This window comes from Neodiprion lecontei, chromosome 3 (genome assembly GCF_021901455.1).
Source record: "Neodiprion lecontei isolate iyNeoLeco1 chromosome 3, iyNeoLeco1.1, whole genome shotgun sequence".
Taxonomy (NCBI): Eukaryota; Metazoa; Arthropoda; class Insecta; order Hymenoptera; family Diprionidae; genus Neodiprion; species Neodiprion lecontei.
Window position 1 is genome coordinate 1,509,106 of NC_060262.1, and position 26,458 is coordinate 1,535,563.

A 26,458-nucleotide genomic window follows, 5' to 3' on the forward strand; every position below is an offset into this window, starting at 1 on the left:
AGTGCCAAATAATACCGGAGGAATTGTGTTCATTTTTCATTCTTCGATTTTTTTCTCTCATGTACTTCGAGTTCAACGAATCCACTTCCTTCAATCGAGGTGAACAAGTTCCGCATGACGTTTGGTCAAGGGTGAAAACATTACGGGGAACATTCGAGTAGGTACAAGACTGCGTCACTCCGTCACGTCGACTGGCCCACTTTGCACCTTGGACACGGTTAGTAAGAAATTGCGCAACGGAGCGATGCGACCGTCTGCCGTGATATCTGGCACGCAATAAGGAGTGACATCAACTCTCGAGACAAGTAAAACATTTCGTTACTGTTCCTGTGCTTGAAACTTCCTTCCTTCGCTGCGTTCGGATTGATTAGTACTCAGCGAAAGAACAGGACGCTGAGTGAGTTGGTCAATGACTCTGCCTAACAAGCCAGAAGCCATGTCGAGCCAGTAGCGCAAGTTTATGATGTGGGTGTAGAGTAGGCGGGTCGAGATAACTGTAGAAAAAACCAAGCTGCGTCGACCGAGCGACGGATCATTTCGATCGATCAAACGGAGCAAACGCACAACTCGTATACCAATATTATTGGAACAGATTTCGCAATCCATATACGACGTACAAGATTACACGTTCAGCATGTCAACGGAGAAATACCGCCTAGGTTTAAGGGGTTATACGCAGTCAGGATTCCTCAAAAATCAATTTTTTTGTGCTTTTTTCAACTTTTGTAATGTACAATTATTCAAGTATATACACAGAAAATTTCGTGTCGATCCGACAAATATTCTCCAAGTTACGCGCACATTTGCAAAGACGCCCCGGAGCGTTTGAAAGTGCTTTGAAACTTTGAACGCGTTTTTTTTCAAAACCATGCTTTCAGAGTCGGTGAACAAGATTTCTTGGAAACAGCTGAACCGATCAGTTTCAAATTTTTACACCAGCTTTATGAATACATTTTTCACTCCTTGACCGAAGCTTTTTTCTCACCAATAAATATTTTTCATTCTATTTTCAATGCAAGAAAAAAGGAATATCGCACTTGGCTAACGATCTCACGTTTAAGGATAGCCAACGACCGTATAAACGACGCCAAAGGGACAGCCGTAAAAAAATGTATAAACTCGTTGTGAGAATTAGCCTGGTAGAAATAATGCAACTCCCAATTAATCGTATCAGAGTTCGACGCCCGATGTGCCATGTTGATGTGGACACATTCCGTGACCGTGCCTCTGTGTACATATTCATTGGCACATATAACGTGAGTATAGACGCATGCACCTCTATACATGTAGGTAAATACGGGCTGCGCATTGTATTGTTGGCCAGAGTAAGCGGGCGCTCATTATTATTACACCGAAGTTTACAATACACCTTTGTACGGATCTGCCTGGAGGTGCAATCTTACATTGTCATCAGGAAAACGCAGCGCAGCTCATATATCAGTTTACTCATTATGCAACCCGATAGCCGCTGGTTCTCGCACTTTTATGCTATACGATAATTACTGCGATACTGTATAACAATGTGAATTTTTCATGCAATACGGAAATTAAAAACACTGAGACTTCGCCATAAATATTTTTACCCCAACGGACCACTGCAAAACCTTGCCTGTAGTTCGATCAAACTATTACGATCAATCAGCATTTTTCAGACCTATTTTGGAAACGATTTTTAATCTGTATTCCTAATTCATACCTGAGAAATTCGAGTCTGGTTTTAGATTAATCGCCACCATATTATTCCGGGATTTTTTATATAACAAGGGGTTACATTTTTACACAAGTCACGTTAGTAGGCGTACCTTTCGTCGCACGAATCCAGGCTCAAGGTACTTCCCAGAGGATTATACATACTTGTGTGATTACCCGTCAACACAATTGCCGATATTTCAAATGAATCATTCGTTTCTTTCAATACCGAACAATTAACAAGAGGTAATTCTGCGTCAGGAACGACTTAATACGCAACCGGAAAAGTGGCGATGTTGAATGCACGGGAAGTATCTGACAGCACGAAGTGATCAAGCACTTCCTAAATCCGTAAAACAAATTTCTAGACGTTGCGAATATCATTCCATCACACCTTAATCGTTTGCAAAACATTTCCGCATTAATGATGCAATCATACAAGAAAAATCTGAAGAGCTAATTCACTGATGTCGGTTCTCGCAAAAATCGTTAAACAGACGTGACAATGATGAGCGAGACGAAAGGTGCAATTGCACTTCGAGCACGTTCTCTCTTCAGCAAAGTGTGCCCCGGTCGTTGAGAACCGAGGAGCCGGGTTTCCCCCGTCGATTCTCCCACTACGAGAGATCTCGTTGGCAGCTATATAAGCTCAGCATATGTCACATTGGCCAGCATAGAGCCAGCCTCAAAGGTATCATACGTAAAACCAGAAGCAGCCGTGTGCGTCAAGTTTACAGATCAAGAACGCCAAGTGCGAGTTCCAGTCCGTTTCAAGTCCGTTGTTGAAAGTACGGTTGATTCAAAAACATGAATTCCAACCTGGTCATTTTCCTCGTCATCGTCGCTTGCGTCTGCGGACTCGTCGTCGGTCTCCCTTCCGACTTTCGTTACCAGGGTGAGTTTCCAAATGTATATACATATATACGTATACCGGGGTCTTGATTAATTAATTGCGACGATAGAAGAGCGGTCCAGATTATCCCGACGGTTTGGAAGAGATCGTTAAGCATCTCGTTTCGGTGTATTTTGGTTTGGATAAACCGTGGCCAAGGGTTCATTTTCTTCTCTGAGGAGTGAACCAAGACGAACCAGTTTATGACACTGGCGAATCGTCTTTCCGACCTCACTGTCAGTCACTTTCTGACAACGTATATTTCTTTTCCTCAGAATCGGAACCCGCGACAACCAAGGAGTCCTGTGTCCTTCCAATGGTCACTGGTATATGCAGAGCCAGAATGCCGAGATGGGGTTACGACCCCGAGAAAAAGGACTGCGTGAGCTTTTACTACGGTGGTTGTTTCGGCAACGCGAATAATTTCTTGACCAAGGACGAGTGCCTGAACGCTTGCAAAGGTAAATTTCAAAACGTTTCTTCAATTCGTCCACAGCTGCGTCGTAACTCGATATTTTAACCATCGAGCAACGCTTTCATGCAAATTCATACTCGAGCAATAACATCGTGGTTTCAACCGAGTTTGAGACAACATCCCAAGAGAAGGACGATTTATTTATTTATTTATTTTTTGCCCTAAATTGTTTCTCTTCTCGGTGAGAAGAAATTTGTATCTTTGTACCCGGAATGCTAATCGCTCGCGTGATTGTTATTATTATACGTCCATAAATCTACCAGCAGTCGTATGATATACAAAACGACGCGCGACGAAGAGAGAGATTTTCCAAGGCTATTTTATTATCCGAATCTTCTCGTTCGAATTCTATGTATATTCATGGATACCGCGTCAATTCGTATATCTATACATGCGTATGTATATACACATGCTGTCTCTCATCTTTTATGGATGACTCCGAGCATGGTTGACACCTGACCACAACCGCCACTTCTGTTGATACTGCAGCTAGGCGCTTGCTCAGCTTTCACTGCAGGCCAAACATCCACTACACCTTTATAAACCGGTCATAATTAACATTGTGACAACGTGCACACCGATGTTCACCATTCTTTTCTCTTCGTTTGTTTCAGATAATTGATCACCCAATCGCACACAATTAATGCACATAGATTTACCGAAGCTATACAGGCAGTTGCTGCTTAATCACCCACCTGTAAATACCCGCTATATTAATAACGACGTTAGCATCGAGATAAAAGAAGAGCAGAAGAGACAACGATAGACGATAAACAAGAACAAAGCAAGAAAATAAAATATTTAGAAAATAAGAATTGTTATCCCACTGATTACGATTTATAAATATTGTTACCTATGAATGTATACATTCAAAATATGTTTGTTGAGTTTGAATAAAAGAAGAAAGTAAAAAAAAAAAAACAAACAACATTGATAATTTCACCAAAGTCTTCATTCTGTTCACTCTCGTCACGAAGATCCGCGACCGTCAAATTCGTTTGTGTCTATTTCAACTTTGTCCACAATGCAATATATTCCGCATATAAATTGTCGGCACAAAAAGATAAGCGAAAAATTGTATAGCAGCGGTAAGGAGTGCAGAGTATAAAGCGGCGAAATCGTCGAGCCAGAGAATGCTCATTTATGCAGCGGGGCCAAAGAATAGTATCTCTCTCTCTCTCTCTCTCTCTCTCTCTCTCTCTCTCTCTCTCTCTCTCTCTCTCTCTCTCTCTCTCTCTCTCTCTCTCTTTCCATCTCCCTCGTTCCCCAAGCCCGGAGAGTCTATATCTCGGCTATTACTTATTCGATTTAAAACGTTGAAGTTATTTAGATATTCCAGTAGCGCATCTGGGCTCTCGCCTTGCGGAAGAGAGTTTTCTCCCCTCTCCTCGCTCGCTACGGTGTATATTAATATCTCGAACAAGGTATAAAGCTTGGGCAGGTAGGTATACAGCACAATATTCGGTTGAAGCGGATCACCAAGACGCAACAACGATTATGAAGGCGGTTCGAGGGTGTAGATATAAAGCCAACCACCCTCCGGCATTTTTACATGCGGCATTAACTCGCGCCGGGAGTTTGCCAGCGGAGAGAGTAAGATAGAGAGAGAGAGAGAGAGAGAGTTTTCCTTCGGCGTCGCGTGCGGCGCTTCCTAGGCGTCGTCTACATGCCTCGCTCACACCGCATTTCTTGCCTCCTCCCCCAAGGGTCACTAATGGGGGTTAAAACGCAAACGGAGACGGCGACTACGCTTCGCTACCTCTTCTCATCCCAACAACCAACACCCGGGATGCCGGGCTCAGGTACGTCGCCAATCCACCCCAGGCAACACCCGGAACTTAACCCACCCTGCACCCTTTGCGATTTTTCAAGCTTCGGATTGATAACTCTACCCTGGAACTGAATTAATGAGACAATCGGCTTCGGAAACTTATGGAAATAAGTGAAAGTGAAAGAGGATTTTATACCGGACTGAAATTAATACCTAAACATGAAACTGAACCTGACCGACGCAACGAAGTCAAGAACAAATCGATGATCTTCGTCGCGGAACTAGGAACAAAGGGTTACACGGAGACAAACAAGGAGAGAGAAAAAAAGCTGGTGGTATACATTCATTCCGACTGATTGTGACAGTCGTGGGAACGAAAATTGAAGAGAGTCAGTCATGAGGCTGATACAAAATCGATCCCGATGCCTTTCAAGTGTGGATGATTTCTCTGCCGATGAAGATAATTAGAATAGTATTTTTATTGTTCAATGTTTTATCGATCTTATCATGATAATAAATGGCGTAAGGTTCTCGGTGTCGAGGTTGAAAGGAACAAAGTAAAAAATTGACGTTGCGACACTGAGAGGAGCCCTCCTCAGAAAAGCTGTAACACATTTTATTATTAATAAAGATGTCATTTAAGATTACAATGAAATATTCATTTAGCGATAGATATAAATCGGCACTTACAATTAAATACTCCGAAGAAAGAACCGAATAAAAATTTGTAGACGTTTCCTAAACTGGATTAAGAATTTTGGAACAATCGAACCATGGTTCGCTTTAGCTTAGTTGTCAGAGCTAACGTGTAACCTTCGTCATTGTTTAGCTCAACGACTTTGGCTACCACACGAATGAGGGACGATAAATGAACAATACCGACGATACAGTGTTGTTTTTTTCCAAGTCCAAGTCAATATTGAAAGTTTCACCTCATACATGAGACTTGGGAGTATTTAATTTTAATTGCCACTTTGCATCTATCAATAAATGAATATTTCATTGTAACCTTGAACGATATCTTCATCGATGATAAAAAATATTAGGAAGAGGGTCCCCCCTCTCTTTCCTTCGACCTCGACACTGAGAACTCTACACAATATTCTCGTTAACTCTGACTAAAACCACCAGACCGACCCAAGGTTGTTTATAACTTCGAAAAGTCACTCTTCGAATCGTGTAACTTCGATGTGCAGTGACAGATGGGTCTGTATATTTTTTTGCGCCATAGCCGCATCATGCACCAGCAGCTTCCGTGGAACGAACGGTTCCCCGCATCGTCGTCCTTGCGGAGGTCTGGTTGTACCTGCAACCGACATGTCGATACCAGCCCTCGCCGATAGGAGCTCCGATACTGCCTCCCATCCAACCCCATTTCACCCCATGCCTCGGTCGGTAGTGGTGGTAGTGGTGGTGGTGGTGGTGGTGGTGGTGGTGAACTCTCCGGAAGCTGGAACACCGCGGATCGCAGGTCCCAGCTCTCCCCTCCCCCCCCCCTCGCTTTCTGCCCTTTCATTTCGCACACAGCGAAAACCCCGGCAGTCCGCTTCGCTCGACCGCTAAATGGCCGACCACCCTACACTGCTCAATTATTGATACTTACGATATCCGCCGACCTGCCTCCAACCCCCGCCCCGCCATCGCTGACCGCTCATTTTCTAGTGCATCATGTTCGCGTGCTGCATTCGACCAATTGCAATCACATTTTTCTCTCACTTACTTCTCCTTTTTCATTCCATACCGAAGGTATGTGTTGGGGGAGAGGCGGGTAATATGGAACGTAGCGTAAAAAATTGCAAAAAATTTCGATAACGCTTGAAATGTAATTTTTGTCCAACTTTATTCCTCCCGTAACGTAACGGGCACATTTTGCCCGCCTCTCCCCTACATCTGGACACTGATGACGAGGTGATGCCGATGGGGGCATTTCCCGAACTTATTGACCTATCCCAAGGAGAAGAATTAGCAGACGGCACCGATTAACCCTACGTGGTCACTCGGAGTAAATTTCACCCCAAACATTTTTCAAACCCCTCATAGACTTCCTGAGTCGTGGAAATGAACCTCTCGACGTCATCGTTCATGCGAAATAAATTCCTTTTTTCCACATTTCTTAAGTAAAATATCACGTTTTGGGTGAATTTCACCAAATGTGACCGTTACGCGACTCTACAGAAGTGTGACCAATTAGGGTTAATTATATGTTATCCGATACCTGCTGGAAACGACTTTTCTATCACTTGCTCTAATGACACTGTTCCACCAGTTGTGAGAACTGCTGCAATTAATAATAACCTCAATGCTCCCAATCTTGTGTAAAAAATAAAAACAAATTTGAAGACGATTTGGAATGAAGAAAAAAAAAAAAAACAAATCACCGCATCCACGCATCTTAAGCTGGCAAAAGAAGGAACGAATCAAAATTCACCTTTACATTTTTGAGATATTAAGAAGCGATCGAGGGATCGTTTTAGGGATTGAGGATTGAAGCTAGCAGCGAGGGTGTGATCCGAATCTGATTTCAACCTTGATGGGTATAGGTTCATATGTATATGATACACGTATACGTACAGTGCGGCATTTTCGACGAGTATAACGGCAGGGTAAGAGATTTTTAACCGAAGATCCCTTCCATCTCTATGCCTCTATCTTTTACCCTCTTTTTCCTTTTACCCAAACTGAACCGGCATCGGTGGTGGAGTCCGGTAGTACATTTAAGGGACAGGGCTCGAGTGGGTGATTACATTTAAGTGCGCACAAGGCACGATAATCGCACGATCAAAGTTAAGTGTACCCAAAACCGTCGCAACGAGATAATGCAGGTAATTATTTCATCGATACGATTTTCACCCCTGTCCTAATTTCCATTCCTGCTTGTAAAGGATCGATCAAACTTTTGCCTAACGATGATTTCGCGGAATTTCGAAACAGCATTAGCTCTTCTTACGAAATAATTCCTCACTGGTTCGAAAAGTAGAAGCGGAAGATTCGACAAATTATGGATATTCAACGGTGAGCCGTGCAGCTCGAAAGGCGACAAAAACCGCGGCGAGGGAGGGGAAAAAAATGGGTATTCGCGAAAATGGCGATCAGAGATGGATTCAAGTGGGGCGGAGGAGTTATGCCACGCGCGTGTATGTGTGTGTGTGTGTGTGTGTGTGTGTGTATGAGGAGGTTGTACGCGGGGCGAATTCCCCCTTGCCATACTTTCCCATAGACTACGTGTCTTGCGGAGCGCCCTAAGTGTATTAGACCCTGGGCCAGCGGGGGTTGGGCTCCGGGTGGCGGCGGCACCGGGGGGTTTGCGCCGTGCCCCGCTAATGGCACCCTCGGGGAACCCCCTGGAAAACCCTCTCCTATTTATTATTTAGCGCGGTTATATAGCTATACACATATCCGCAGCGAGCGGATCCATGCAGGCACCCGCAGCCGAGGATTTATCCGCAGACATTACACATCGGTCCGGCGGCATCCTCCCAAAAAAAAAAAAAAAACGAAGAAGATGAAGAAGAAAAAGAAGAAGTAAGGAACCAAATCGAACCATCGACATCTTGTAGCGACGGTTTTCCAACGGAACCGTAAGAAAGTCAAGATAACTACGGTACGTGTACCGATTATCGACCTTTTTTAATCGTACCGATTTGATCCTTGGTTCTAAAGTGACAGAAAGAAAAAAAACTTCTCGTGTCTAACCAGGGTTCGTACGCTTTTTGGAACCCGAAATTCCTTGACTTTTTCAGGTGTTCCAGCCTGAAAATAGGATTTTTTTCAGTAACCTTCCAAGAAATATGCCGCTGATTAAAGACAATTTTTTTGCTTATTAATACTAATACCTTCGATATTACCTAGTAATTAATTTATCGTCCGACTACTAATTTATAAACAACAGCCAGCGATTTTCAGTAAGACAAAAACGAAAGGAGGTTTGATATCAAGTAATGTACGTATAAGAACGCGTTTATTTCTTCCAGAAACTTAAAAATTCCAGTCTTATTTTCGAAATTCCCTGACCTTTTCCTGCTGTAAGAAATTCCCTGAGTTTTTCCGGTTTTCCAGGTTTTCCCTGCGCGTACGAATTCTGTCCAACCCTCTAGCAATTGAAGAAATTCACTATTTGTGCCGTAAATTTATAATTTTGATAAACAGAAGAATCAACTGACGGGTCTAAACTCGCGTCAATAACTGTTACACTTGCCTTATTGGGAAAATTTCAACTCGACGCAAAAGTTATTGATCACAGTTTCCAAAGTTGATTTCCGCGCGTCATTTCCACTGGCCAATCGTGTACCTCACGATGTGTTTAGGGAGTATAGTGAATACCGGAAGTCTCTCCTTTCTCTCCTTCCATTAGTCCATTTTCTTCCCGGGCCTCTCGAGCGAAGAGGAAACATTCTCTAATTTCTCGCTCGGATGATCCTCCCTCGCTGCGAGCTTCGCGAACGGTTATAATCCCGTCTCTTTCTTCATCTCAGTCCTACAACGCGCTGCCAGCATTACGGGCGAAAGTTATGGGTGGTTATAGTTTTACTGGAGGCAATAATTTCCCCGGTATTCGACCCCCGTCCGTCCGTCCGTCCGTCTCCGGTGTATCCGAGCCATTAGTCTAGTCCGCGGGCAATTCGTCAAATTGGGCGAAATGTAGTATCAATAACACCCTGCAGCTGGTGCCGGCCAACCATGCATTTCTACCCCTTAACCACTCGCCCTCCGCGCTCCGTCATGCTCGAACCTTCGATTGCTTTCGGGTCGAGTCGATCGCCACCCACACTCATCAACCATCGCGTATAAACATTCGCGCACACGCCGTCTCTTTCGACGATTTAGACTTCATCTCCGTACGCCGAGAGAACAATTTAAGCGTGAAGGATCATTTCGAGATAATCGACGACGATTATAAACGATTTGTTAAAAGCGATATGGGGTTCTTTTTTTTTTTTTACAAATTTGATGTGCCGTTTTATTTTCACAATTATCAATTCTACAAGAATACGGTGTGCCTGCTTATTGTTGACTATATTTCTGTGACGTCACAGGCTCGAAGATACTCGTGGCGGGATCTATACCGGTCTGGTTAAACTAGATTCGTGGTATACCGTTCGGTCGTACACCCCCGCCTTACACTCTGCGGCGATAAGTTACCAACAATATTGGAATACCATGATTACTCGAAGGAGCTTGGAATATCACCTAATGATCCGTCATTAATTAACGACGTGATAATCCCGAGGTTGAATTTATTCGAGTGGGGGTTAAAACTTGGAAGAATCAATATTTCGAATGGCCGATGTGTAGAAATTTCAGACATGCGTAAATAAAATAACGAAAGATGAATTGTTCGAAACCTTGATTTTCGAAAGTGTCACTGATTGAAATGACTACTGATCGATGACGCTTTCAAAAATCAATGTTTCGAACCATTCATCTTTTCGTTATTTTTTTTCACATGTTTGAAATTTCGATATATCGACTATTCGAAATATTGACTCATCCAAGTTTCAACCACCACCCCTTTATTTCACTGTTCATTGGTGAGTATGAAGTTTGAAGGTGAAATTTTTCAACAAACTAAACTAAAATAGTTACTGTACCTAATGTAGCAACTGAATTTTGCCCTCGATGTCAAAGGTTTTTGAGTCGATTTCAAAGCGTTTTGATTCAACCCCGAACTGAATTATTACCGTCGCGAATTTTTTCAACAAACAAACCGATCTGGGCGGAACGTAATTAGTTCGCAAATTTTCTTTAGAACTAAGTAAATATTCTTCAAAAACTAGAAACGGGTAACGTTTTATTGTAACAATCTTCAACCGTTTCGATGAAAATTGTTCATCTATACATCTGCCGTTTTAATTCAAATAAACAGTATACTAAAAACGCGTTCATCTGATTCTAGATAATTTTTCCTGCATCTACAAGCAGCGTCATCTTGTTATCTAAGAATTTCATGAATGACACCGAGGATACCGGTTCATTCATACCTCTGCCGATCGCTGCTCAAGAGCGACTATACATGAAATAGCGTCATCGTCAGTTTGGCCAGTAAGTCAGATCTCTGTCGGTGCAGTTTTGAGGATCGGACCGTCCGTCTTTATCGACAAAATCGGGGTCCGAGAATTATACGTGAACAAAACGGGGCCCCGGTTGTACTTTCTCAGACAAGGTAAGTCCCAACGGCAGCGGCGGGCGTGCAGGTGATGGCGTCGATGGATTGTCAAGGAGGGGGAAGAGGAGGGCAGCGGTGGGGGAATGGCGTGGGACTGCTGAGGCCCGTGGCGTCTGGGCGCGCGGGCCCTTAGCGCGAACCGAATCGAGACGAGGGGACCGCGGAAGGGGCCGAAGGCGCATTCCAAAGCAGAACGCCTCCGAGTGAAGGCGGAGGGTCGATCGTCTGGACGGTTGTCTTGCGCGTCCGCCGTTTAAGACTGAATCTTTGCAGTGTGGGAATAGCGATTTAAAGCCAGTGCCCGGTCTGTTCGGTTCTCGATACACCCGGTGTTCGCTAATCGTGAAATCGAACGTAGATAATCCGTACCTCGTGGAGGAAGATAGGAGTCTTGATAGACAGCCCAGAGTCAGTCTCGGAATCGGTAAAAACCAACGGATACCCGGGAAGATACCAAAACCGAGACAAAGACTGATTCTCCAGACTATTGTTTGATCACTCGTGGATAATTATAATGCGAGTGTTAAGACGTGTTGAGTAAGAACCATTTTTATGTTACTATCCAACTCCGTTTTGCCGGACCGAACCCTGACTGTGAAATTATCCCCGATACTAATGTTGGTCCATGGACGCAATTACAAGGATGCGCTGCACGTTCGTGATGTGATGTGGACGAGTGAGTGAGTGAGTTAGTGAGTTAGTGACTGCGTGCGTGTTTGACGCGTGCGAAGTGGCCGGAACATCCTCGTCGTCGTCGTCGTCGTCTGTGGGTCGTTGTGCTTGGCGAGGTTACACGCGGGGGCCGATATGGGGCTAGCAAAGTCATGGGTATAAACGTTGCGTACGGTGAGATCTACTGTGAAGCGTATACTACGACAACATGCTGGTGGATCCGATCTAACAAGCTCCAGACGACTGATGCGGGAAAAGAACGATTCGCAGACCGTTAGCCTCAGTCGAGCCCAAGAGTTAAACCACCGACTCAGGTGGGTTATAATAAGCTGGGTATAGGCTAGGCCACGCCGTTCTCACTGTGTACCGGTGAAACGAAGCATCGGTATTGTTAAATTATGCATGAACAAGAATTATAATACAGGTATGGACATGGTTATAGCCGATGCCTTTCCAAATCGTCAGTAAAATGAAAAAAAGACAGAATGTGAGACAAGTGAGCGTGGAAATAAATAGTACTGAAAAGAAAAATAACGTCAAGTAGAGTAATTAATAATTATACATTATCCCTTGCGTTTAGCTCATTTCCTTCAGTTACATGAAGCGCTTCATCAGCTGCTCGGGAAACATGTCACGACTTGAGTAATTGATCGCTAATCTTTGACCTGAGCAATTCGGCTGCGTTCGTTCTGTTTACGGGTTCTCCGAATTCAGTCCTTTGGGTGTAGCACAGCTGACCTGAGCGGCCACTTTCGGCTACCTGCTTTTGAAATCGGTCAACTAATATCTTACCACACGGAAAACGATCCGTTCAGTCTGTAACAAAATATTCGAAGGGCTATCTACGGTTCGAAATTTTTAGGACGATCTCTGACCGTTTTTCATTGGCAGAAATTTATTCTCAAATACCCTGCTCTACTTGAATAGCCCGAATGATTACGATTTACCGTTATCCGTCTAATCAGACAGACATGCGTAGCTTAGTATTTTGGTACACCTCCTGGGTCTGTGAATTTTTGATGGTTACGCTTCAAACGGTTCATCGACCAATATCCTATTCTTTGACAACACCGTCCGACTAGATTCTAATCGAGTGATTGTTCCGATTCCAGGGTGTGACCGACGGAATTAGAAAAAAATGTCTCAGCAACAACCGCCGAGTGACCTGGACCTGGTCCCAGAAGGGTCACCGCACCCTTGCCAGTGTTCGGCAATGTCTTCGGTGGACTCGGTGAGAGCCCAGCGTGACAGAATTGAGCGAAGCCTGGTAAGCAATCGGCTTTCGAGCGGACAAGATCATCAGCGGGTGCTGGAAACGATGCAGAATGCATTCGTACCGATAAGAAGAGGTGACTCGGGACCAGAGTTGCAGCAGAACATAGAAGCGACTAGAATCGCTGATCCCGGAACTAACCTCACCTCGAGTCCAAGGTCAGCGGGAGGGAGGAGAGCCCACAACGTGCCGTGCAGTCCTAGGAACCTTGACATATCCCGAAATCTGGCTTTCGAAGCCGCCCGGCGAGTACACGAGTCGTCGTCGAGGCCAGGCGAGCACCAGCACAGCTCGTCGTCGAGTCCGAGTCCGATGCTGGACGCGAAGGAGTTGGACAAGCAATTGGCCGAGCAGCCGGGTCAGCAGAAACGGCCGAGCTTTACGACGAAAGAGAAGGTAAAAAACATCCAGCAGATCCTGAGCCCTTACCAACACAACCACGAACAGTTCCACCCAGGGGTCGGTAGCGACCCTCACGTAGCCTCGCACGCCCCGGCGCGCAGCCTCGAGGGAAACGAGACTCTCCAAATCGCCTTCCAGCAGCACCCGAGGCAGCACACTCACCACCATCACGTGAACCCGAAAGTGTCGAGCGTCGGGCATCACCCCAACCACCATCACCACGCGACCAGCACCCTCTCGGCGTCCTCTCTCATCAGCCACCGCCACGGTAGCTCGTCCGGCAGCTTGACCACCGCTCCACTCTCCCCCGGCAGTCATCACCACGCGAATTCGGGCATCTCCTCCGAGTCTTCGTCCTCCAACGCCAACACCAGAGCTCACAGCAGACTCGAACACGTCCACGAGCTCCACAGTCATCATCAGGCGCAAACCCTCCATCCTCACCCCAGCCTTCAGCATGGTAACCCCATACCGGAGACCAGGCAACGCGCGCCATCCAGCCTCGAACATCATTCTCACCACCATACGCATATTCACTCGCATTCCCACGCTCACAACCAAACTCCCGGCGAAACGAAGACCACGTCGTTAATCGGGGTCAACGCCATTCAGGTGGGCAAGCGGGGACCGGCACGTATTTCGAAAATCGGACAATCTTTATTTATCATTTTTCAATCCTTACAGGTACCTTCTCCTGCCAAGGGCAAGTGCCAGTGCCACGCTGCACAGCAGGATGGCTCCAACAAGCGAGGCTCCGAGGATGATTGTGACGAGAATGAGGTCGCGTTGAGGACCCATCAACCCCCAGCTCTACCACCCAGGCCCCCGCCGAGGCCCACGAGACACTACGACACCTCGACTTCCAGTCACCGTGAGTCTAGACAAATTGGTTAATCAAATCTTCCCCTTCCATGACGAGAAATGACTAGCTATCAGTAAGTCAGCACTTTCCTGTATCCATCCAACGCGGGAAGTCAAAGCCTCGGGTCGGTAATTTGAATCACCATAGAAATTATAAGGTAAGAGTTTCCTTATCAATTGCTGAAAGCGTTTTATCAGCAAGCACTCAATTTGTAACTCTCGCGCTGGGTTTCCATCCCCTTCGGGCTTCCAAAGTCAGCCGCGACGCGGCGCTAACCGTTTAGCGAATATCGATCAGTTGGCCGTCTCGCTTTTGGGTGAGCGAAAATGAACGCAAGGGATGGCATAGATTCCGCTCTAAGTGATAAGTAAGCAAGTTTATCTCTCCACGGGTCGAGAGAGATGTGTCGGGAAACATTGATTTGCTGGAGTGTCGTGAGGTGAAACTTAAGTGCTCTCAGTGTGTTTTGATCTGTCCGTATCTACCCCAGTTCGATTCTGGCGTTTTCTTCGACGGATGTTCCTATCATTTTTTTTTTTTTTTTTCCCCGTTTACATCTTTCTCCTCCGCTCTTAATATACAAAAAGTGAAGACGCGCTGCAGCCTACAACGGAGATCCTGAGTGTTATTTTTAATTGCTAAACATGTAAACCGGTTATCAGTGTCCAAAAATGCCTCGGAAACATGGTTTTATTATCAGATGACGATACCGAGATCTGAAATTCGTCAAACCTAAAAAATTATTTGGAGCTTGCAGCTGCTTGATAACAAAGTAAAAATGTTGAAATTCGTTGTTTCAATAACTTGAAAAACTATGCCACAAAATAAAATGAAATGAAATTTGATACCAGTTCTAAAAGAAAAAAGAAAACAAACATAAGACGTAACGTTGTAAACTTTGCCTATACCTAGTGCCACACTAAAACGAAAATAATACAATAATAATACAATAATCGTACACTGCCAAAGTGTGAAATAAAAAAAGGCCCGAGCCGTGCAAGAGGTCTGAATAAAGTAAAAAGAAAACAGAGTATTTGCTTTTAAATCAACGAAAAAAGCGACGAATGCGATTCAAATAAACGAAGGATGGACGGACATCCGGTGCTGCAAATAGTGCGGTGTCGTCTAGGTGGTGAGATCGACGGTGGAACAACGGGCTACCCTTTTTCTTTGGGACCCCACGCGCACTTACCATCGCGCCATCTGGGACACGGGCACTTTTCACATTTGCCGAGACCGCGACATCCACACCCTTGCGGTAGGAGCTACAAACCGGCCTTAATTCTCCTCCTCAACCCCTTTCCCTCAAACCGACGACCACCGTCTTCGATTTTACCGCGCGATCACACCTTCCGACAAGCCGTTGCGTTCCTTTGCAGTCGCTCGCTTTCTCGGGTTACCCGTCGCTGCTGGATTCGATTACCATAAGGGTTTAAACTCACGTTACGAAATTGTCATGTTGTTTTTAGTGTTGTTTTTCTTTTTCGATAATATAGTCTCCCGGTTCGTCGCGTCGCGCAGCTCGACGGAAGAAAATCAACTGACAACGAAACACGTTTGCGACGTCGAGGCTTCACCCCGGATTGGAAGCCCGAATGTTGTAATAGGCGCTCTGGGATTACCGTGAACTTCTCATTAGACTGATTGGTTTAATCCATCGCTGCGCTCCGCAATTTGTTCAAGCGCATGCTATACTTGAAAAAAAAATTAAAAAAAAAAAACATAAATAAAATAAGAAGAGCACGGCAGATCGATTTTAACGGTATTTCTGAATTCTTGGTGTATAGACGGATTTTTACCATCCTGCACAAAGAATATTTACCTAGTCGAAGCGAGTGAACCGATGACAATGCCTTGCGGGACACAAAGCCAGTGAAATTTTCCCATGTTCCATGGAATGAGAAATACGCGAGTAACGTCGTAGCAGTTGGTTTTTCCAGTGAAAAGAAAGGTTTAGTCTTGTTTACAAAAGCAGTTTCTTTATCGGTTAGGCAATCCTCGCGGGAAGATGAAAGACGCTTGCATAGGTGGTCAGAGACGTAACAGTGCATCGTGCAGGTAGACGCCACGATCCCGGTAACCTGTCATTGTCATGGATAAAATACCATAAAGGCATTTTCCGCGCAGGTTATTTCTCGGATCTCGAAACGACCTACCGCGTTAGGAATTTGGCCACAGAATTTATCGACTTTGAACAACCTGACTGTGGGAAAAACTCACGTCTTGTACACGCTTCTACGAATTCACATTTTACTTTACAGTAAACCAATCGCCTGGCGGTCACTTACTCCCTGTTGTTGCACAAGATCCGGTTTCTTGAATGGGCATGAAACATGAAATGGAAAACTTTCACGAGCTTCCTAACCACACAAGATAAACGTTTTTTAAACCGTTTTTCAGGACATTCGGGCGACGGTGGATGCTGCACGAAGTACGTCGTGCTCTGCTGCCTCTGTGCAGGACTCAGCGCTGCGGTCGGAAGTCTTTTTATAGCGGTACACGTAGTATTATCAGCGCACACAGCCAGTTTAGTCCTTTTCGAAACCGTACCTTCCTACATCCCTGGGACCATGGTGAGAAAATTTCACGAAAAACTAGTGTTCTCGAACGAACATTCCGTGTAACTAAGCGGTTCAAAACCGCAGGAAACAATCAGACCTGATAACACATTTGATTTCTTTTCAGCTAATTTTTATGGGCGTGTTCACTCTTCTCTTGGCGATACGAAAGCTCAGATACGGAATCCTTGTAAGTAAAACAGTTGTAATGAAAGTTTCGCTACCAAATGACAATTCGCAATCGTATTCAAAGTATTCCAAACAGTCAATAAACACAAATATAACGTGAAATTCTTTTCTAAACTCAACAAAAACTGGGATAGCTGGTTAGCTGATACTACCGATTTGTATAAATCTGCATAATCAGATAGTAAATATGTTCAGGAATTCAATTTGTTCTAATCAAAATTGCAAATATCCAAGAAACGAACATAACGAATCTCTTTTTAAAAGCGGTCGTTAAACGGTATAATCAGATAATTTCATCACCCTTGAAGACTATCGTGAATCAAGTATGACTGTTGGTATGATTATATTATCGTGATTAAATATAGGCGTGAGTCTTAACGTCATAAAAATATCTCTCATATTTTTCCAGATGAAAGTATGCGGGTCATTCGGCGTAGTTTGTGCGCTAGTTTGCGTACTGGTTACGGTAACAACGACAGTCGTCCATATGTCGAGACTCCAGGGACTCCGCGAGTGCGTTTACACGCCAATAGCGAGGTACTGTAAAAAGATATGAACAATATATAACAAAACTAATGTCATCGTCAATCAACCACGGCTTAACGGACAAAAAAATCCAGATCCTGCACGTGCTACAGAACGCCACAGTCCCGGGGAGATCCTGGGGTGCTTTTTGAGGGCACGTCGGACTGCGAGGTGGTCGACGGGGCGTTGTACGCCTGTCTGAGAGCCTTGTTCGGAGTATCGGTAGCTGGTATCCTGGCGTGCATATTCTCCTGCATGCTGGTGTACCAGCTGCTGAGTCACGAGAAGAAGAAAATGTACTGGGAACAGCTCGAGCTACGGTGCCGATCACTGTACGGCCAGGGCGGCTCGGTGGGCCCAACAAGCGGGACCTGTGGCTGCTGCAACGACTGCGGAGGTGCGAGTCCTTGGTGGGCCCAAACACCGGGGAACCTGTACACTCCGAACCCGGACCTGGCGCCGGCCAGGTGAGAATTCTCTATCTAAATGTCTATCCTTGGAATGATAACTGCGCAACCCGCACGATGGAGTGAACAGTCGCACTCTTTAAGAATGAACTTTTCCACTCCAAACGCTCGGAGTGAATCGAATCATAATCAAACCCGTGTAAACCCTTACGAGAGAAATTCGCTCCGTTTTTCACTGCTTGCCGCTTTTCCATCGCCCTAAAGTCTCGCTCTTCCTATTCCTCAGACGGTGGCGACTCCCCTGGTCCAGGTCTCGCGGCCCTGCGCCAAGCCCCGACTCCAACTACGGTTTTCACGTTCCGTCCAGGCAGGTCGAAGCCAGCGTCGAACCCCCGGGGCCCTATAGTGTCCTCAACGCCCAGAGCGCTGGGCCCTACAGTGTTTTAAACGCCCAGAACGGACCCTATACACCCAGCACCGCTTCCTACAGCGTTCTCGAGACCCCCGTTCCCCTCTGGGGCCCACCACCGCCATACAGCGACCCCAACAGTCCCGCGAGGAGGCCTCAGGTCCCCGAACCGAGACCCAGGATGGCAAAGCGGCTTGAAAACTACGAGGGTGTCAACGAAGGCGAGTGATTTTTGGACTTGGTATTGCCAAGTTGTTTCCTGTAACTTTTCAAGCATTGTTTCCAGTATTGTTATAAAAAACTACCGTTACGGTTAATAAGCTGGTGGATTTTTCCGAACTTTGATAATTCTCATGAACAGACCACAGACCGAGGGCGACTAAGCGTTCTTCGGGGAACTACGAGAACGCTGAGGAGATATCAAACAGCACGGATCCAGAGGGTGGGAACGAGGGTACGATGAAGGGAAGAAGAGCACGGAAGCCACTCAAGGGTGTGGAGAACAGTGCGTTCCAACAGGAACCAGCCGCTGTGCCTAAACAGTCGGAGAGCGAACTTTACTTCGGCGATGTTTCGTCGTGCTGCGGGCCAGAGAGCAGCTTCTACGACTTGGCAGTCGATAAAGAAGGTGGGTATTCTACCGGCAATTAACTATCCCTCAAATGGCAACAAAGCCCAACGTTATCTCTTTCGTAGACAATTAATGCAAGCCAATTTCTTTTAAAAATTTACGGATTCTCTTTTGGTTGAATTCTTGAGTTTCGTGTCTCAGAGAAGTTGATCACGGTACAAAAACTCGGACACGCACATTACACACAGATCAAACAGCAAAGCGATAGAAAAATCTTTCAAGTTAATTTCACTCTAAATTCATTTTCGAATCACTCCTGGAATCCGAAACTGTTTAAAAATTCTGACTTGCGTGATCTGACAGGTCAGTGTAAGATTACCGAGGGGTTAATCACTCGTGAAATCTAGTGTAAACTTTTCCGCTAATCTTGTGAAATCCCTTAAAAATCTCCCGAAATCTTTGTAATCCTACAATCAGGTGTACATAAAATCAATGAGTGCATGCGTTAACCCCTCGGAAATTACCTTAAAAAATAAAATTGTCCTAATCAGTGTACACCGCAAATAAAAGTACCTATATTTTGTTCACCGATGTCTAAAGAAATACCTTGAATGAAGGTTGAGATTGACGATATTTGCCGCATTTATCTGGCACACTGTCGCATAAACCACGAGTTTTAACGTCATCGACAGGCGTCGACAACGGATCAGAGGGAATCGACTACCTAGCAGCGCGTCTGGGCAAGCGTCAGCTGTCAAAGAGATCCAGACTGCCGCTTCCGCTTCCTGCGGAGGGTGGAGACGCGGTGTCGGACAGCTACGCGAACAGCGACGAGCCGCGAAATGTCCGGGGTCCGTTTTTGGCCCCGGACGCGCAGTACGAGGTGATACAGCAGGGTAGGTACGCCTACTACACGCCTCAGGGTGTCGACGAGGGAAACCCCGAGAGTCCGACGGCCTCCGGCTACTTCCGGGAGGACCAGTTCACCCACGGCGAAGATCCGGAGAAGGCGAGGAGCCTCGATCCGAGGGACCGGGAGTACCGGGAGGAAGAGACGCCCCAATGCTGCCTGAGCGACGCGACCACCCTTGATTCGGGGTGGCAGAGTGGCGAACAGCCCCAATCGGACGACAGCGTCCGCCCGGTTAACGTTTAGTATTTTTTACAATCTTTATTTTTCACTCCCCTTGATCGTATTCTCACTTCTCCGGAGAATATCGTCAAGCTGCGTGACGCAGGGGGAATCTCCGAATAACTTCCTGCCCGTTGACTTCTCGTTATTTATAGAAATGATCCTACACCCTCGACGTCGTTCCGAAGGCGGGAAGTTACGCAGAGACCACTCTTTATCACAATCATCTAGGGTCAGGTTATTAGATCGCGATTGGTATGTGCAAAATACCTCTGTATTATAAATTAATTCATCAACTCGACAACGGATTTACATTTTATGAGTTGTAGTTTGATTTTATTGTTGTTACTATTATTATTATTATTATTATTATTATTATTATTATTACTATTATTATTCACATTACCTAAGCCTGCTGAATTCTTGCCCTCTTTGTTTTGACTCCCTCCTCTTCGTCTTGGCGTTGATTAATTTACCGTGTATGAAATATGTCGAAGACAAGTTTTCATTAATTATATTATTTTTATATCGTTAACAAGAATTGTTTTTTTTTTTCCACGTAGACAAGGATGAGAAACTTTATTCTTCTATCCGCAACTATATGTGCCGTAGAGTAGACTGTATAATATAAAGAAAACGTGTATAATGTACATATATTTAATTTTTAAACTCAAATGACATGCCGGTAGAATTCGATTACGATATTTTAATTTAATTAGTAAGTTTCATCCCCTATTTTTAAAATTTTTCATTCCGTGTAACTGTACTTTCAATTTCATTCCTTCTCGTCCGAGCCATAGTTTTTGACAAAAGTGTCGATGCTTTATTTCTCCCTCTCTTTCTCTCTTTCTCTCTATTCCTCTGATTTGTATCGATAAGTTAATTTACTAAATACCTACGCAACATTATGTACAACATTAATATTATATACACGCCGCGTAATCGTAATTGTGTACGAAGTCTGTAGGGTAATAAAAAAAAAAAAAAAAAGAAGAAGAAAAAGAAGAAAAAACGAGCGATAACAAAACGAAGAAATTAATACTTCTCAATTGATAAAAAATCTAATCAAAAATGATCAGCGCACCTACTTTCACATCAGTTCCACGGCTGAGCCGATATTTCGGCCCGTTCTTAAATGTCTTAAAGCTATAAAAATCGACGAAAGAATCTCAGTATGTAACCGATCTGTATCATTTATTTTTTCAATTGTGGAAAAATGTCCATCTATAATTGAATTTGATAATACCAGAGATAGATGCGTTACAACTTTCGAACGGGTATATCGTACGTATTTCAATTGTAAAGCAGCCGGCCGTTGAGAATAAGCAAGTTACGTCCATATAATAATTATACAGACGGGTGATTGATAGTACATTTTAATTTATACGTTACACGTCACGTATGATTTTTCATCCCTTCAAAAGTACACTGTATCGTAATAATAATGATATAATAATGGACCAAGGACAATACCTACACGTAATTTAGTACGACAAAAATAATAATAATTAAACAGCAAGAAAAAAATAAAAATCGTCGCAACAATAGCGTAACGATATATACATATAGTATACCACGTAGAATGGTTAGGTCACAGGTATATGTATATACCTAATAAACATATTATTATATAACATTGTTGTTGTTGTTGTTGTTACTATGAGTATTATACATACGGTATGTATAACGATTATGTATTAACGCGTTATACTTATTGACATAGTATATATGTATACGTATGCCGTATAACCAACTGATATATTGTATGATAAACATTATAGAAGAAGAAATATTTTATAAAAATATTTTGAACCGAAGAAAAATGACGATCTCCCGTAAATATACCCTAAATAATAACCGTAGTGAAACTATTATGAGATCTTGTATATTGAACTGCGAGAAAAAAACATGATCGTTATGTAATGCGTTATAATTGTATGTGTACCTACTCAATAAATGAATGTATAATAAAACTTAGGTATATGCTTAGCCTAACGTTCTTTACTGAATATTTAATATTGAAATATCTACTCGAATATCTAGAATTGTAATGATTTATAGCCGATCGATGGTCAAAGAGAGACTAAATTACCGATAATATCGAATAGTGTAATTTTAATCATACGTCAAATAAAGCTTTTGTTATATATATATACATATATAAAAAAAGAAAAAAAAAAAAAAAACAGAATGAAACCAAATTCTCGATTCAATTATCACTCTTCCCAAACCCCGATAAGAATCAGCAACGAACAAGTAATTAAAAAAAAAAATGGGCTCACCTCTGACTGAGATCGGCCGTGGTAAACAGCGACTTACAGACTAGACAAATAGATCGTAGGAAGAATTGATAATCTATTACTCTCTCAAGCGTCGAACAAAGGAAAGGGAAAGTCGCGAGTACCATCGCCTTGGAAATTGATCGATACCTGTCTCTTCTGTCGTATTAAATTCCAACCGCAAAAAAAAAAAAAATAATCATATCACCGGAGTAATATTCTATTAACATCGTGGATCCATGATATTTCTTATTCTCACGATACCTAAAGGCTATATTTATTATTCACTAATTTGTTACGTTCATTTCACACGAATCAATAGGTATTTTTTCCTTTTTTTTTTTCAAATCTCGTTTTTTAACTATTCTTGTTCCGCCTGCGGGGAAAACAAAAATTTCAACACGTCATTACGTACATATATATATATTATATGGCGTGCGAATTGAGTGAATAAAAAAGGCGCCCACGCCTCGCGGTGAATGTGGACCATGCGGTCTTTTGTTGGGTAATTTCTTTCCCTTTGCGCATTAGCCAATGTACAGTAGGCATGCCTTCTATATTCTATCCCCGCCAGGTTTCGTAACGATACTCTGTATAATATCAGACGACAAGACTTGCTCCACGTTACCGTATTGTTAATATGTAATACATATAACAACGATCGAATTTTTGATACGAATAAAAAATAAAACTGCGCGCCAAAAATCTCGTTTGCAAATTATTGCAACATGTTCGTTGACATTTGCCAGCACATAATAATACACGTATACTTGTTGATAAGAATCGCGTATAAATAAAAATACAAATCAGCATATAGGTTGTACATGCATACATTATACGTACGTACAATTTTTGCAACGCGTATATATATATGTATATACATCAGGGTGGTTTTTTTTTTTGCATCTTTTTTTGTCTCTCGCGTACCCTTCGAAAATTTGGCAAAATTCTAAAAGGTGACTCTCGTCCGGTTTGAATTTTTCACACACTCTCACACAGAAATATCTGGAAAATTATACAATTGGAGAAAATTCTTTTGGTTTCGTTTTATAGGTAATCAAATGTTCTTTAACGTCTTTCGAAAATTCGCTCAACGCACGGTCATAATTCCTAAACTTTTCCACAGTCCAATCGGCACATACTGTAAGGAAAAACCTAAATAAAAAAAAAAAGAAATAAATAAAAAAAATCACTCCGCACCAAAATGCCAAGTCTCAAGAGCAAGATCCCTCGACGATTCTGTGTGCAGCCTGATTGGCCAAAAAACGTTCAACTCTCTCCCTGAACTCCGTGTTGGACTCGGGCAGCGGAAGTCTCGGTCCGGAAGATATTTCAACGTTAGAAATATCGCGAAAACGAAATTCGTTGTCGTCGATGGAACCGCGACGTTCGATTATGAGTCGTGGATTAGGCGTAGGTGGTTTTTTCCCAAAACCATTGCACGTGATCCGTGTTATTCGATCATTCTCCGATTCGTTACAATCACGATTAGCTGGACGTTCGCTACCACCGAGGTTTCTCATACCGCGCAGGGAAATCCTGACGCTGAGTAGGGACCAAAATGCCTCGAGTACGCAGGCGACAAGAAGGTTGAGATCAAGGACGAAGTTGGCTGGAAAATCCGTAGGATCACCCGCCCTCCAAAATGTGAAAAACCCTCCTCGAAATATCCCCGAATCAGTGACATTTAGACCGATCGTTTCCTCGTCGTCGTCGTTCTTGCCAAAGGCGAAAACGTTCTCCAAACGCCACTCGGACGTCGCCGATACACCGGACACGACGGTGATGTCGAGTAAAGTCGCGAGGCTGCAAAGCAGGGCCAAAAGCGCGGAGAATAAACTGCCGTAAAAGAATATCGATATGTTTCTATCGATGTACCAACGCCGCCATGCCAGCAGCCCCGATGAGAATGGCACCAGGCTTGCCAGGCCCAAAATCGGGCCCTGAATCGAACGGGCCAGGACCCCGAGCAGCATCCCCAAGAGACCGAGGCCCAGGTGAACGAGGGCGAGGCCACCGACCGTGGAGGCCGAGTATCTTCGTTCCGAGGGGTAGAGAGACGAGAGGGGTGGACGAGTCTTGACCTTGATCACGTACACGTCCTTCATCCTCGATGTATCGGCAATCGGTGATCGCTCGCGTTATCCTTCGCTTCCTTTTCACCCTCGGTTACTTTTGTCGCTCGGTTAAGCCGCCGCATCGAATATTTTTTATTTTTTCATTTTCTTTCCTTTTTATTTTCTTTTGTTTCTTCAGGAACCGACGAACCAGAGGTCGACGTTCTCCCCACCGGATGTATGTTCCGACCTGCACTTCCGGCCTTCCGTTGTTTCACGTTTTGTTTTTCGTTTTTTCCTTTTTTTTTTTTTTATACAGGCAAAGAGCTATCCTGTACAAAGGTGTTACCTTTCGGCAATATCTTTCACATCATACATCGATTGTTTTATTTTTAATACGCGATAATTATCGAGCCGTCGATTAACCGAGATTATTTAAACGGATTCACAAGTATAATCGATCGATCATTTCAACGCAAAGTTTGTCGTCCGTTATTTTCAGAGTTTGTATATCACGAGTAAACCCCTTTCTCTTTACCTCACTACCAATCATAATTACACGTCACATATACATGTGCAATAAGTATATCAGCACTCGACTTTGAATTATTATTACCGTTCGTATGATAATTATCATACTCGCACTGTATATTTATACCCGAAATATCGCCTCGGGTAAGATTGAGAAAAGCGAAACCGAAACCGCTGTCACACAGAATTACTAAATTGCGGAATACGGAGGTGAACCAGGTAACCAGAGTTTCGATTGTCTTTCGCTTCGGGTAAACTTCTTTCCCAATTATCCCATTATTTTTTTTTTTTCTCTTCTTCTTGTTTCTTCTTTTATTTTTATTTCTACCCCAAAGATCCTCAAAACGTCAACAACAGAGTTACATCATATCCACCACAGTAACAATTATATCAGCACCTCGTCTCCTCTCTTTCGCACGAAACGATTTTTCCCGCCACTGAGCGATCACCGATTACTCTTTTCTTTCCGGTACCACACTTTGTCCCAATTATAGCGATAGAAAATCCTCCGAATCAAGAAGAATCGTCAACGACGCGCAAGTTGCGAACAAGGCTCAATGACTCAATAATCACAGAGTTGACGTCGAGTCGTCAAACACAAAAAAAAAGAACATCAAAAAACGTTTCGAACTTGTTAATTTTCGATTACTCGATTCTAGTTCAAGTTCAAAACTTCCACTGGTAGACCCAAAAGAGACCTGATAACGACCTTTTCGAAATTTTTCGACGCGACGAACCGACGTTTCGATTCGTGAATAATAAAAGCTGTCACCGTTCCTGCTGCGCCGGTTGTTGCACGTAGGTCGGCGATTAAGCACTCGCGGTCCTCACGATCGGTAGGTCTCTTTAGTTCGTAGCAACTAGTCGGAGAGCCGGTCAGGTACGTAACACTCGTAGACCTCGTAGTGAACCTCCCACGCCAGTTTCGCGTATACAACGCTAAACCGCGAGCAGTGAAAGGGACGAACAGCAAAGCTAGGCCGCCTTGCTCGATTGCTCGATTGCTCGATTGCTCTACAGATGCAGCAGCCTCCCAATGTCCCGGTGTTCAGGCTCCGTTCACAACGAAAAACCAACCCGACTTGCAATATTGTTACGTTTCGTGGAATCGCGCGATCAAGTCAATTCTCCCCCTTTCTGATATCCTTCATTTTTCAATCGACAACGACGGAAACAGAAATTTTCCAATAATGTACGGACGCCGTGAATTTTCATCGCTTAACTGTCGTGTTGAAATTTTGAGTTGGTGAATCGGCTGGACAGTTTCGATATCGCCGATAGATGGACAAAAAATCATACCGTGTATTTTCTTTTCGACGATCACGATGATGACAAAAAGTCACCAAAAAAACTACGGTCCAATTAAAATTTTTTAGCGATGTTATACGGCATTTCGCTACAACGGTCTTTTTTAATTACGGTACTTTTTCGATTTACAGCCCACAATATTTCGTTATACGGCAAAAAAAAATAAAAAAATTATTCGTACGCAAGCATTTTCCTACGAAATAAAAAGAATAAAATACTTTCTCAACAAAAAACTATATTATTTTATAAAAAATTGGATTAGATCCGATTGAATTTATACGGATTTGTGTAAA

General features: G+C 43.8%; 3 protein-coding genes across 3 annotated transcripts; 2 read left to right on the top strand and 1 right to left on the bottom strand.

The window, feature by feature from the left end:
• Nucleotides 1–2,350: 2,350 nt before the first annotated feature.
• LOC107223608 (PI-actitoxin-Axm2a-like) lies at nucleotides 2,351–3,967 on the top strand. The gene is made up of 3 exons (XM_015663343.2): nucleotides 2,351–2,584; nucleotides 2,857–3,042; nucleotides 3,671–3,967. Exons 1-3 carry the CDS (start codon nucleotides 2,497–2,499, stop codon nucleotides 3,676–3,678), a joined length of 282 nt encoding a protein of 93 aa, XP_015518829.1. The 5' UTR covers nucleotides 2,351–2,496; the 3' UTR covers nucleotides 3,679–3,967.
• A 7,218-nt stretch (nucleotides 3,968–11,185) lies between these two features.
• LOC107223613 lies at nucleotides 11,186–21,967 on the top strand. Its single transcript, XM_015663346.2, has 10 exons — nucleotides 11,186–11,976; nucleotides 12,775–13,949; nucleotides 14,022–14,208; nucleotides 16,600–16,772; nucleotides 16,885–16,947; nucleotides 17,356–17,483; nucleotides 17,567–17,938; nucleotides 18,165–18,508; nucleotides 18,649–18,915; nucleotides 19,551–21,967. The coding sequence occupies exons 2-10, from the start codon at nucleotides 12,801–12,803 to the stop codon at nucleotides 20,012–20,014; spliced, it is 3,147 nt and encodes a 1,048-aa protein (XP_015518832.2). The 5' UTR covers nucleotides 11,186–11,976; nucleotides 12,775–12,800; the 3' UTR covers nucleotides 20,015–21,967.
• A 123-nt stretch (nucleotides 21,968–22,090) lies between these two features.
• LOC124293388 lies at nucleotides 22,091–25,769 on the bottom strand. The gene has a single exon (XM_046734213.1). The coding sequence runs from the start codon at nucleotides 24,375–24,377 to the stop codon at nucleotides 23,484–23,486; it is 894 nt and encodes a 297-aa protein (XP_046590169.1). The 5' UTR covers nucleotides 24,378–25,769; the 3' UTR covers nucleotides 22,091–23,483.
• Nucleotides 25,770–26,458: the final 689 nt, after the last annotated feature.

Bases quoted from the DNA above. Each gene is read 5' to 3' on its own strand.
- LOC107223608 (XM_015663343.2), top strand. From the start codon at position 2,497: ATGAATTCCAACCTGGTCATTTTCCTCGTCATCGTCGCTTGCGTCTGC. The intron at 2,585-2,856 runs GTGAGTTTCCAA...TCTTTTCCTCAG, and splicing joins TTCCGACTTTCGTTACCAGG to AATCGGAACCCGCGACAACC.
- LOC107223613 (XM_015663346.2), top strand. From the start codon at position 12,801: ATGTCTCAGCAACAACCGCCGAGTGACCTGGACCTGGTCCCAGAAGGG. The intron at 18,509-18,648 runs GCGAGTGATTTT...TCTCATGAACAG, and splicing joins CTACGAGGGTGTCAACGAAG to ACCACAGACCGAGGGCGACT. The intron at 18,916-19,550 runs GTGGGTATTCTA...CGTCATCGACAG, and splicing joins CTTGGCAGTCGATAAAGAAG to GCGTCGACAACGGATCAGAG.
- LOC124293388 (XM_046734213.1), bottom strand. From the start codon at position 24,377: ATGAAGGACGTGTACGTGATCAAGGTCAAGACTCGTCCACCCCTCTCG.